Consider the following 13,766-nt stretch of genomic DNA (forward strand, 5'->3'; position numbering starts at 1 on the left):
GTGTCCAAAAAAGAGTTGTAACAGCTCTTGCAAAGCATTCATTCTTATTGGCTAAAAGGAAGAGGAAACAATGTTGGGAAGACATAGAGAAAGAAGGACTATAATAAAATTATTGAATCACTGGGCATGGGCAGTGACAACAACAACACAAAACCCCAACTGCTGTGGGACGCAGCAAAGGCAGCCTTAAGAGGAAAGTATATAGCAATCCAGGCATATTTAAAGAAGGAAGAACAATCCGAAATGAATAGTCTAATGTCACAATTATCAAAATTTGAAAAAGAAGAACAAATGAAGCCTAAAGTCAGCAGAAGGAGGGACATAATAAAGATCAGAGAAGAAATAAACAAAACTGAGAAGAATAAAACAATATAAAAAAATCAGTGAAACCAAGAGCTGGTTCTTTGAGAAAATAAACAAGATAGATAAGCCTCTAGTCACACTTATTAAGAGAAAAAGAGAATCAACACACATCAACAGAATCAGAAACGAGAAAGGAAAAATCACAATGGACCCCACAGAAATACAAAGAATTATTAGAGAATACTATGAAAACCTATATGCTAACAAGCTGGAAAACCTAGAAGAAATGAACAACTTCCTAGAAAAATACAACCTTCCAAGACTGACCAAGGAAGAAACACAAAATCTAAACAAACCAATTACCAGGAAAGAAATTGAAGCAGTAATCAAAAAACTACCCAAGAAAAAAACCCCTGGGCCAGATGGATTTACCTCAGAATTTTATCAGACATACAGAGAAGACATAATACCCATTCTCCTTAAAGTTTTCCAAAAGATAGAAGAGGAGGGAATACTCCCAAACTCATTCTATGAAGCCAACATTTCCCTAATACCAAAACCAGGCAACCCCACCAAAAAAGCAAATTATAGACCAATATCTCTGATGAACGTAGATGCAAAAATACTCAACAAAATATTAGCAAACTGAATTCAAAAACACATCAAAAGGATCATACACCATGACCAAGTGGGATTCATCCCAGGGATGCAAGGATGGTACAACATTCAAAAATCCATCAACATCATCCACCACATCAACAAAAAGAAAGACAAAAACCACATGATCATCTCCATAGATGCTGAAAAAGCATTCGACAAAATTCAACATCCATTCATGATAAAAACTCTCAGCAAAATGGGTATAGAGGGCAAGTACCTCAACATAATACAGGCCATAGATGATAAACCCACAGCTAACATCATACTGAACAGCGAGAAGCTGAAAGCTTTTCCTCTAAGATCGGGAGCAAGACAGGGATGCCCACTCTCCACACTGTTATTTAACATAGCACTGGAGGTTCTAGCCACAGCAATTAGACAAAACAAAGAAATACAACCAATCGAAATTGGTAAAGAAGTGACTTCAGATTTCTTTTACCTGTAGTTTTCATTCCAACTGCCCTGTACAATGGGAGACCTAGTTCTCTCTCGCCTTGCCTATTTAACTGCAATCTTCCTTAGCATTATTTTATCCTCCAGTCTATAAATGGAGTAGGGCCTCATGTTTCATAAAAATAATTACTGTCTGCTTTTGCATTACCTGTGCATTGTTTTTTGTTAAAGTATAACTTCCTTAAAAAGTAGTTTGTACTTGTCACTTTCCTGTTCATTCTCTGTTTGCTCTTGAGCCCCATTTTGTGGTGTTTCTGTGATGCATCTGACTCTGCTCTCTCAACAGCCACCAGGAAGTCACCAATCCCCGGTGTCTGAAGTGCCTGCAGCACTGACCCTTCCCTTCCCTGGTGGTCCCTCTGCACTGCCCTGGGTTTCCTACAATATCTCAAACCCTCATTTCTATTCCCCCTTTGATGGTGCTTCATCCTCTTTCTTGCCATTCAATGTAAATATTCCCAAGGTTCTATTTTCCTTTTTTCTCTCAACAAGTTCTTTGAATTCACTCCCACATTCATGGCTTAAAGTCTGGCCTCGTGGTAGATGTATTTGCTAGCCCTAATTTCAAGTCTTCCTGCTGTACTCTAGTATCTTATCTGTGATTCAGTGTCAGCTGTCTCCACAGGGTCTACTCCTTGGCACTGTACAAAACTGAGTATGTTCTTTCTGTGCCTCTTAACACTTCCCTTCCTTTTTCTGCCTTTGATATCTTGGGGTTACTTTGATGACTTCCTCTCTCTGACCTAGCACTCAGTCAGTTCCTGGAGCTGTCCACCCTCATCCACAAAGTCGGCTGAACCTGGCTTCTCCTCATTCCTCTTGTCACTAGTCCCCTTCAGGTTACCAAAAGTCTGAACCACTCACAGAAGTTACGGGGCTTTCTCCTTCATTCAGCCATCCCTTGTCATATCCATGTAGTTTCCACATCCTTGCTGGTAAGTTAGATCTTCCTACAGCAAAGTCCTGATCATGGCAAACCCTACTTAAATCCCTTGCACAGCTTCATCAGAAGGCAAACTTCTCATACCTTCCCCTAATGCCTTGATGCCAGTGGAATTCCACTCATCTTTCAAGAGAGGTCACATGGAACCTTTTCTAATAAACTGAACTGGATATTACTGTTAATTGGATTATAACATATCTTATGAGCTCTCTAACTTCTATCTCAGATGATGGTGATTTGAGGACATGTACTAAGTGGTTAGAATCTTGGGGGCAGAGTCTGTTTGTCTTCACTTCTGTGACTCGGTAGAACTCAGTGTGGTGCCAGGCAGAGCAGGCGAACTTTACACATTTGTTAAGCAAGTGAGTCAATGCCCTGGTGCATCCAAGTGTTCGGGGACATACCTTTACCACTCTGCACAGTGGTTGTCTGCGAATGTATCTGTATGAGGCTGTATGTCTCTGAGCACAGGACTCCAGTTTATAAAACTGTGTCCTGCACAAGACCTATAGTTGGCTCCCCACATGGAAAGCTTTCAGTAAATTGATGGATGAATAGTCCTGACTCCCTTTCATTTAGTGAACCTAAGTTCTCTTAGAAGCAGATTTGGTAGCAGGCAGTATAATATAGTGGGAGGAGGGGAAGGGTTCTATTTTTTGGCTCTTCCACTAACTATGCTGGGAATTTTACTGTGACACTTGCTCTCGGTAGGCCTCGGTTTCCTCATCTGCATAAAGATGGGTTAGATCAGGGAAACTTTAATCTCTGTCAGTGCTGATAAAAAGTTCTAACTGGCACACATTCTTTAAGATAACAAAGGATGTAGAGGCAGAAAAAAAGTATAAAAGAAAGCAGAAAGTGCTTATTTAGCAGATGAGTTAATATGGGGTTTGACTATGATACCTAGTGGGAGGTGACTGGTAGAGGGATCCGACTTAAAATTTCCCTAAAGCAAGAAATTCCTAGAATCTTCATGCATGGTCTCAACTGATCCCAAATGATCCACCTCCTAGGGTAATAGTACATATTTTTTTTTTTGAGTCAGAATTTGCAAAGTCCTGACAGATACAGAGGAACACTAATTTTTTATCATGAAATTTGCCATGAGTGGAGGAAACACATATGAAACTGTCCCAAGCAGCGACAGATAAGAATTTAAGATGTACTCCAGCAAGATATGTGGTGGCGAGATGAAGAACAGAACCCTGAATATTAGCAGTTGGTCGTAGTAACTATGTGTGGACAGTCATACGCACATTCATGCAATATTTGGAGAGCAGTATGGCTGGTGTAACTCGAGGCAATGGGCAGTGAGACCAGGTTTGTCAAGGGACCTGGGAGGACTGCATAGGAGGACACATGGCTATAATCTGGGGAGACCATGAGTCAATGACATATTTCCTGCACTGGCACTGTGATTCTGTGGTTCCAAGAATGATCCTTTCTTGGTAAGAAAAGTTTATTTTGAAATATGTTAATCATTAAATTATCAGAAGGTCCCTCATAATACATTTCTATGCCTACTGCTTACATGCAGAGTGACTTTTGCCTATTAGAAGATAAGGGGGTGTCTTGTTTTCTTATTTACTTGGAAAGCAAATGTCTCTGAAAGGTCCATACGAATCAGCACAACTGAATTTTAATGGCAGGCAATGTTACTCACATAGATAGCATCCTGTGAGCATAAGCCTAAGAAAGCCTGAGTATCGTAACTGAGTTGTTCGCTGTTCTGAAAACATCGTGTTTTTTTTGTTCTCTGTGGTTTGGTTTCTGTTCCTTCTGCCTGGAATGCCATTCCCTCCCTCTTCTACTTTACACACACCTGCTTCTTCACGATCCAGGTCTAATGTCATGTGCCCTGTGAAGCCCTTTCCCCTGTCTGAGGCTCCCTCCTCAGGAACACTGGTACGCTAAATTTGTATGTACCCCTTTCCAGGTATAGTTTTAGGGGAGTGTTTGGGAACACTGTGAGTTCCCAAATGGAGGGACCAGCATCTTGTTCCTATCTTTACGCTCAGTCCTAGCAGAGGACATGGCACAGAAGCAGGGAAACGCATGAGTGAGTGAGTGAGGTGAGAGTGACCATCCCGGATTACTGCATTAGGTGACCACAGAAGACAGCTCATTAAATTGGCATTGTAGGGAGAGGCCAGGTTTATAAAAAAAGGTAGTTTGTGGCATGAAACTTCAAGAAATATGATTTTAAAAAATAAATGTGTCTCCAGTTAGTCTAAGAAGACACTCTAGGGAGTTAGAGCAAATAAAAAAATTAACTGGCCTTCTAATGTTTAGGTGCTGGATTAAGTATGGAAATCTCTAAATAAAGGGCATCAAAGGCAATAAAAACAATTCCAAAGAGATTATGTATCAATTAGCTCAGCAGCAGAAAGGTGACTTTTTAAAAAGGAGGTGACTCTCTTTAAAGAAATGAATCCACACTTAATAGATAAGAAGTTTACTTGCTTAATGAGATAGCAGAACAGTGTAGACTGTTAGCAACAAAAAGGTAAATATGTAGTCCTTTATGGGAAGTAGAATAAAAAAATGCAGGACACTTTGGGGACAATGAGAGCACTTAAGTTACACTGAAGGTGCTTTGTTTACTGCTTAAATGATGTGGAATCTACTGGAAAAATGAATAGCAAGCCATAGGATAACAACACTCTGTGATTGTTTATTCCATCCCATTTTGGCTCTGTTTCTTCTGCAAATTAGTGTGACCCCAAAATGTTTTCAGGATTGTCCAACTTGTCCTAAATTCCATAAATAAACTCTTTCAGAGGATGCTGTTTTTTGCCATGTCTCTATTACAGTTCTTCACAGATGGACCATTTTTGTCCTTCCAAAGTCTAAGAATAACTCTTTCAGTTATCAAGACATACCCAAATCCAGTTCAGCTGCTCCTGTGGGATTCCAGTTAGTTTAGACACATCTGCTGAGATACATGCATTTGAATCCAAATGAAGCTTTTGTTTGATTATACATTTTGAACATTTATGGAGGTTTTCTGGGGGCCAAAATGTTTTTCATTTTTTTGGCACTCCGCACAGAGAGCTTCATTTATAAACACTGCCTTCTGAGCACCTCCAGCAGAAATCCAATCTTTTCCTGTGAACAGGTGCCTTGGGAAGTTTTTGGAAGGTTTTACACTGAATCAGCTTTCTGATTGGAAACTTTCTGAACACGCAGTCAGATTTGCCAGAGACCTTCAAACTTGCTTGAGCAGTTTTCACTCCTACAGACATACATTCACACATACAGACAGCCTGAGTAAAAGCAAATCAGAGCCCTGTGAAACTCAAGTATCTTTCTTAAAGGTTAAATACCATAAGCAACCAAACTGAACAAGAAGGAATACATGGCAGGAGAGAGAATGAAGAAAAGAGCAACAACCGACGTGCAAATTTCTCATGAGATTTACCTGGGACTAAGCGACACGCCCTTTCAGGAAAAATTCTATCTCCCCCAGTTTTGAAGGAATGCTCAAGCATTTGTGTTTCTAAACACTGTAACTTTGAGTATTACAAGCAATTCCCTTTCCTCACAAACCTGTTCAGTTTTGAAACACTTCCTTCTCCAATACAAATAGGCCAACCAGATTCAAGTCCACAGGAAGGTAAGACGCTACTCTCTAAATCAGGGGTTGTTTCGGCAAAGTCCACGTCTTGTCTTATTCCCTACCACTCTCCTCTTCCAGTTGGCATAGAAACTGAAAAGTTGATACAGAATAAGATAACTTGTTAAGCCTTAAGCCTGAAAAGTTCCTAGAGTCAAATCGTTCCCCCATTTGGGCATGTCTGGGATTCAGGGGGAAATCTGCTTTCAAGCTGTTTGTATGGCCCTGGACCAGCTGCCCTAAGGTGACCAGAAACCTTTGTCTACACCCACTTAGCAGACTTCTGGCTCTTTCCCAGGGACTAAGAGGTTTATTTGCAGGAATGAATCATTTCCTTCAAAATATCCTTTACCCTATTTACATGCTTGCATATTCCTTCCATTTTGTTTTCCCCCTACAGCTTTACTAAGGGAATTAATTATCCAGAAGAACAGGAACATACAGTAAGTACATCTGAGATACAGGATGAGACACAGTATGTCATCTATTAGGCCTGGCTAAGACCAGCAGCTGATGCTAAATGGGAAGGAACATGCACCAAATGTTTTTTAATCACAAAGTTAGTAATTAATTGCTCTTTAAAATACATTTTATGCTTCTTTCTGTCTGTGTACATGAAATGCACATTTATTACATGCCAAAAATTACAACATTATGGTTTAAATGTGACTGGCACGGAAGTCCGGAAATCAGAGTTAATGTTCCCACAGCAACTTTAATTCTGTCCGTGTGCACATGTAGAGCGATAACAGTCTTCTGTTCCAGGATAATACATATAGATGGTTTGGGGAGGGAACCTAAAGACCCATATCCTCAACTGTAGTTACAGGAAAAAAACAGGATAAAAGCTGTGCTCCTTTCCACATATGTGGGTAAAAAACAAGGTCTCCCTGCCCAGTGTTGTGTAATCAGGGAATGAAAGAATCTGCTGTGATGGTGGCACTCAGGGGACAGTTTCTGTCGCTGTGGGAACCTGAACTTTGCATTTCCTGACTTTGGGGTAATTAAAATGTCAGCCTTAATGTGGCATTAATGGAGTTTGCTATAAAATATCCTCTTTGTTTTGTTCTCTAAAAATTGCTTGGAAGTTCAAACTGAACCAAGAGTACTAAAAATTTTAATCGTGGGGACTTGGACGTGTGGAGCAAAGGGTTGGGAGGGGGAAGGCCAATGAAGGTAGATGGCAGGAGAGAGGAAAGGAAGAGCCCACCAGGCTCCTTGATAGTGTTCAGCCCCAGCAGAGTCATGCTACCTACAGAGCTAAAGTTAAACCCACCCACACAACAGTTTGGTAATGTGTAAAGGTTAAATTAAAAATAAATAAAAACTGTTAGTGCATAAAAGCATCTTGGCAAGGATGCAAAAAAAATGACACAGCCTGATGAGGCCAGTGCAAAATGTGGGAAGGTAAGTAACCACGGATGTCAGACTCCAACAAAACACAGAGCAGATGAGGTGGATCTCCAGCCAGAAGCAGGGGGGTCTGCCAAAGCTGGGACCATCACCTCTCCCTTCAGCTGGAGCCTTATTTGGGGGAAAAGAGAATGGAAGGAGAATGCAGGTGAGAGTTCCAGTTGAGTCCATCTCGCATGTGTAACTGTGATGTGCCGGAGCTTGATGGCTGTCAGACCACGGGCAGCTTTGTCTGCTCTGCTGACTTGGCTTAGTCCTGTTTTAGCATTCGAAGGGAGCGTGGCTCAGCTTCTCCTCAGCCTGTTGCGGGTAACTGTTCTCTCAAACAGGGTTTTGTACCTTTGGCATTGCAAAACCCATCTTAATGCCTTTCATTATCATCATCTGGGTTTGTTTACCATTAGATTTTTTGAAATGCTGAAGAGGTGATGAGCTCAGAGGTAATGGGGGACTGACGCCAGAGGTGACCACTGGCAGGTGCACAGCAGAGCAGCACACATTTCAGCAGCAACATGAGCTTCGTCATCTCATGGAGGCAAGCATTTCTCAACCATATTCCCGCTTTGTTTTGAATATTAGTGGGATCTTTTACCAAAGTGGAAGTGGCTCAGCAGGTTGAAGAGCCCACTGAGAATTTAAGGGGTCAGACTTGTCCTCTTTGTCTAAAACATGGCTGTGTCTTTCAAAGGCAGCGACACTATGTCTTACCCACCCTTTTGGGTTCACACGCAGAGCTGAGTTTTCTTTTGCGTGGATGGTTATCCATTATGTTTTATAACCCACCAGCATGAGTCGTAGCACATTCTCAAGAATGCCATCTCTGAGCTTGGAACAGAGAATTCAGGCTGCTCACAGTGAGAGCAAATCCATAAACATCTCTCGGTATCTGAATGAGTTAACTACTGAGCCAAGTCATTCATCTACTGGGGTGTCAATTTTCTCAGTTTTCTCATCTGCAAATTGGGAAGAGTTGTACTGACTGAGGAGAGATGGGCATTAAGGCATGACTAAGAATAATTTTGCTAAGCACATGACAAATAAGAGGGTGCTATAAAAATTCAGGCACCTTGTGAAAGCCCGGAACACCACACACTGGTGGAATGGTTCTGAAGTTAAAGAGACTAACAAGTCAGGGGCACTATTTTTAAATGCCCCAAATCTGTTAGTTCTAAATAGAAGCTGAATATTTTACCTTAAAGAAATTAGGCTTTTAAATTAATCTATGGTAAGAATGACATTTGAAAGTTAAAAAAAAAATCCTCTTGAATGCAAGAAGAGCATCCAAAAATTTTAACAGCTTAAAATAAATCTCTTTCCTGTCTTCTCTCAAGCAATCTCCAAATGGACAGATTTCTGTGAATCTTTCCTAAAAAACAATTTTCTTCTAAGTGTAGGCTCAAATCAGGACACACTACAATACAAATATATTTGGAGGAAAGTATAATCAATTTAAACAGCAGGTTAGAGCAGAAAAGACTTACACATTTTAATGACAAAATCAAAATGACTTTCTAAACAGCTGGAAGTTAGGTTTCTCCTCCCTATTCTTCTTCCAACTGCACTCAGACTCCATACTGAGCTCAGATCTGCTGGCTTCCTCAGGGTCACCCACAGTTGTACAGCAGCACCTTGTTCGTCCAGTTCCTTGTACACATTCCATGTTAATGCCAAGGCCTGGCCAGAGGATGCCTATGGTAAAGTACAATAAGTGAAGCCCAGCGCTTTTTTTATTCACAAAACATTCATTTTGCTGCAACAGGGGTTTTCTGGGCCAAGGCCCTTCTATATAATCTTCCCCATAAGGTGTGGCAGAAAGCCAGGTGATGAACGTCTGCGTGCAGGAGCTCCAGGCCCTTCTCCACAGGAACAGGCTACCTTCCTAGTAGGTAGGGACAGTGTGCACATGTCTATGGGCACTGTGCCACGCTATATTCCAATTCTTCCTGTAATTACTATTAGGCTGGAGACTGCCAGGCAAGAAAGGCCAAGGATGTTACCATTATGATGCTCCGCAGCACACAGTCCCATCTTCTGAGCCCCAGGTTTCTCTACAGAAGCAGGAACTTTGAACATATCATACAGGCTCTAGAGACTGGGATCTTGGTGTTTCTCATTTCATTTTCTAGCAACAGCTGGAGGGTAGTCTCAGCCCAAACACAAGTAGAACAAGTTCCCTTCACCCCACCCCTAGCCCCTAGGTCTTGTCCCCTTATCTAGTGACGGTTACAGTGAAGCAAGGAGGGAATGGAATATCCCAGACTCATTCACCTCTTGCCTTCCTTGCAGAGTTTTACATGGGTTTTGACAGAAAAATAACAATAGGAGCTTCAGAATCTCATTTCCTAATGTATAATTTTTGTCTTCATGGGCAGGATAAATGGAGTCTTTACTTTTTTGGAAATAAAACTTTCTTGGTCCTATCTTACTCGTTCTAAAGAAGAATATGCCAGCTCTTTGCCTATTAGCAGACATCCTTTATGGAGATCCATTCAGAATACCTGTTGGGTATCTCAAGACTAAAAGGAATATTCTTTTGTATTAGATCTCAAAGTTACTCCATACCTTTTCATTGCTAACACGCGTGTTTTTTCTCTTCGAAGTATTGGGTTACATTTCAGGAAGGGAAAAAACTCCTCTACGGGATTTATCAATTTTCTTAAAATAGAATTTGAAGAAGTGACTCCCAGATTAGTGGGGAGACAGCAAAAATAAACAGCAATGGAGTGACTTCAATAGCGACGATCTCATTAAGCTGCCCATTTCCAAATTAAGCCCGTAGGCAGTTTTTTTAATTAAAAAATATTTTTGACCTGAATTCTAATTGGCTATGTGAAGTCTGGGTGGATTCTGAATTCTTGGAAGCCATTCTCTTTTCTCCTGTAAATTTATGCTATCCTTTAACCACTTCAAAATAAATTAAAAACTGGAAAGACAGAAATTCAGCCAAGCTACATGAGACTCCAATAACTAATGGAAAGCTGACTTGTATCATGTAATTTCAAAACGGATGTTTCCCGTGTCTAACCGGCCTGGTGAGGTCCGTATTTGGTCGTTCAATTTAGTCATGGTGGCGGGGCCATTGCTCAGATCACGGAGACGGAAGTACAGTCAGAAAGCAGCGACGCAACTTTTCTGGGGGGAGGGGGGCTAATGTTATGAAAGAGAATGTGGTTCCTGTTATTAAACAGCTTGTTGAGGCCGAACGGCTGGTTACCCGGTACACCTTAGCTTTGGATATAGAGATGTTGCCTGAGTCAATATGGTGGCAGGTCACTTGGGGCTACTTCAGAAGACCCAGTGCAAACAGCTCGCTCGGAAGGCGAGGGAGCCAGAACCCGGGGCAGAAGCGAGCTCTGGGCCCCGCGAAGACACCGGCGCCTCACTGGTGTACTCACAATCAGATGACCCGGTGTGAGCGTGAGCGTTTGTCAGTGAATGTGTTGAGTGGACGAGGGCTGGGTCTGCAGACAAAACAGCTTCAAAGTTCAGGCAGGGAAGGCCCGGCTTGGCGCTGGATCCACCCGGCTGAGTAATCTCATTCTCCTCAGATGCCTTCTGGTTTTCAGCTGTCTTGGGTTTCTTCCTGAAAATAAACAAAGGGCCCTTTGAAGGAACTGACTGCATATTTGGGAAAAGGCATTTTTAGAATCTGTTAAAGATAACTTGATTTTTTTTTTTCTGAGGGGGGATGGGAGGGAGTCCAGTATGTCCCTTGTTTTAAAACAAGCTGAGTCTTGTTTTTTTCCCTCCAGTAATGGCCTAACTGGGAACACATGAAAGCATATGGGCCAAGCAAACAGCGCCACATTTGGACTCTGTTGGCTGCATAAAAAGACCCTGTCCCAGAACTTTAGACAGCTTGAGCTACGTATGGCTGACATTATCCAAGAAAGCATCCTTTTTTTTTTCCCCCTTAAGAGTTTTAACATGGTCTGGAAAAATACTAGTGGAGGTTTACCGTTCTAGCATTTGTCAGGAAGCTTAGAGACAGGACCCGTGGAGTAATGGGAGGAGCACTGGACTGGGAGTCAGGAGACTTGAGCTATGGTACTAGTTGTGCCTCTAACTTGCTGTGTGGCCTTGGACACCTCACTTCACCTCTCTGGGCTTCAGTTTCCTCATCTGTAAAATAAAGGGCTTGGATTAGAAGGCCTTAAAGGTTCCTTCCAGTTTTAAGTTTCTATTCATGGAACACATTATGGCACGTTCAACTTTCTTGCTGTTGTTAGATTTTATTTCTGATCAACACATAATTCCAAATTACAATGTAAATTTGCAGGATGTACAGATGAGAGGGGTAGTGATGGCAGTGTTTGTTAAAGTAGCAAATGAAAAGTGCTAAGAAGAGCTTACATTCCAGTAGGTAAAGAGGAAAGGTGTCACACAGAGATCCTCTATTTCAACCCTTTATTCATCCAAAGCTTATGATGCCTTTGTTCAATGATTCAGCACATGATCCTGGAGTCTGCGTGTGACTGTGGGGTCAGGGTGTGAGGAGGAAGGGGTGAAGGGAACTGGAAGGTAATTATTGCTAACTGCTGCTGGGGTCAGGAAGAGGAACAGCTCAGCTCTGGGTCAGCTCTGGTCTTCTCTCCCTAGGACAATGCAACTAATATAAATGAATAAACACTTAGCTTCTGCTGGACCACAGGCCCCAGCCAACCTGGACTATTCATCATATCCTGAACATGCCCTCCGTTTCTTTGGCTCTGTGCCTTTTTTGTTATTATGTGTATAGTGACCAGAGAAAGTATTTTATTTAGTTTTTGGTAGAAGATTATGTGCAGTACAGAATTGTTCTAAGTAGATTTGTTTCCATGTTTCCCTTGTTTCTGTAAGCATGGCAATGGACTTGGTATACAGAATATTTTGTATTGAAATTTGTTATACCAGGTAGTTAAATCTGCCTTCACAGAATATGGTGTTAGATTAACATGCTGTGTGTTCGGTCCAACAGGTTGTGAAATCAAATCTGCCATTTCAGAGGGCAGGAGGCAGAGATGGTACGGTAAAGATGAAAATAGAGGGGAAGCTTTTAGGCACATTTTTTAGCATGAGGATGCCACTATAAGAGAAGCAACAAATTGCGATGCTCTCTCGACTGTCTGTTGAATGGGTGACTACAGAACCCCCAAATCCTGAGTGTCTCCATGGAGCAGCTAGGAGCTGGTTTCTGGTTTTCAGTTTAAGGAAGTGGCCAAGATCAAAGTCTCCAAAGCCCAAATCTTCCTTTCCATGAAAATAAAGGCCTCCTGTAAGGTCCCTATTTGCATTACTGTTGTCTGTCACAGGCTTGTCATCAAGTTGGAAATGTCTGGTCATATACCTTCCTCTGCCTTAAAGACAACTCATCCAGTCCTCACAGCTCTGCTTCCTTTGTATTTTTCACGTCTAGGTTTCCTTTCCATCTCCATTGCTATCATCTTCACACTTTTTATTTAGACTGTTGTTTACTTACTGGCTCTCTATCCTGCTTGACTCCTCCAGTCCTACTTCTTTGCCTCCACAGAATCTGAGAGGACCATGTTAGCCTGATACAGTGGGTTCCATATCTGCCTTAGCAGAGGTCACATGCCCTACATACTGGCCATACTGGACTCTTAAATTTCTTGAATGTTCCCAGGACATCTTGGAGAACCTACATTCCTGGCTCTACATCTTTATTCTAGTTATTTCCCTTACTTTGAATGCCCTTTTTTGAATTTTGTTGAAATCGTATTTATCCATTGTACTTATCAAAGGTCGTCTCCTTGTAACTGTTGTGATTCCTCCCTACCAGATAGGACTTCTCTCTCCCTGAAATTCAACCCCTTCCCACCATTGTCTGAAATGCCAAAATATATTTTACTTCTCTACTTTACTCACTAAATTTTGTTTCAATAATGGTTGTTTATATGTTTTTCTTTACTCAGAGACTCTAAACTCTCTGAGGGTGAGGAGATGTTTTAGTTTTGAATTCCCTGTGTTCATCTATTCTTTCCTTCTTCCTTCCCTCTCACCATTCATTAATTCAAATTTTCATTTTATGAATATTTATTATGTGTCTATGATGTGCCAGGATGGGTTAGGGAGTAAAACAAGCCTGGCTGCTGCCCTTCCAGAGTTTGCTGTCTAGTGTATACTGTTAGCAGAGTAGCTTAGACAAAGCTGTCATTCAGTACATGTTTGTTGATGGAATTAAGTGGAGCTGAAATTAAAGTATATTTGGAGAGTAGTCATAACTTGAATCCCCACTAAGTTTCCTACTCTTTATACAGCAGTGAAATCTACTTTGGCTGCTTTTCCTTTGAGTCCACGAAAGGTATTTGATAAGAACAGGACTTCTATTTTGCTCACTAAATCTAGGCTGGTCCTCCTGAGTCATTTATATGTCAAGAT

At 41.5% G+C, this 13,766-nt stretch overlaps 1 protein-coding gene across 8 annotated transcripts in view; it reads right to left on the reverse strand.

Moving 5' to 3' along the window:
- The window catches only part of ZBTB20 (zinc finger and BTB domain containing 20), an 807,002-nt gene that overhangs the window by 54,854 nt on the left and 738,382 nt on the right, over nucleotides 1–13,766 (reverse strand). For 7 of the 8 annotated variants that reach the window (XM_057502832.1, XM_057502827.1, XM_057502849.1 and 4 more), the window contains 2 exons: nucleotides 11,347–11,510; nucleotides 10,784–10,971 (listed from right to left, as the gene is read on the reverse strand). In XM_057502832.1, the coding sequence (XP_057358815.1) occupies nucleotides 10,784–10,971; nucleotides 11,347–11,357 (199 nt within the window). In that variant the 5' untranslated portion in view covers nucleotides 11,358–11,510. The remainder of the gene's footprint in view (nucleotides 1–10,783; nucleotides 10,972–11,346; nucleotides 11,511–13,766) is intronic. The other variant, XM_057502862.1, reaches the window with a different exon arrangement.

The sequence above is a fragment of the Manis pentadactyla genome, chromosome 1 (assembly GCF_030020395.1).
Source record: "Manis pentadactyla isolate mManPen7 chromosome 1, mManPen7.hap1, whole genome shotgun sequence".
Classification (NCBI taxonomy): domain Eukaryota; kingdom Metazoa; phylum Chordata; class Mammalia; order Pholidota; family Manidae; genus Manis; species Manis pentadactyla.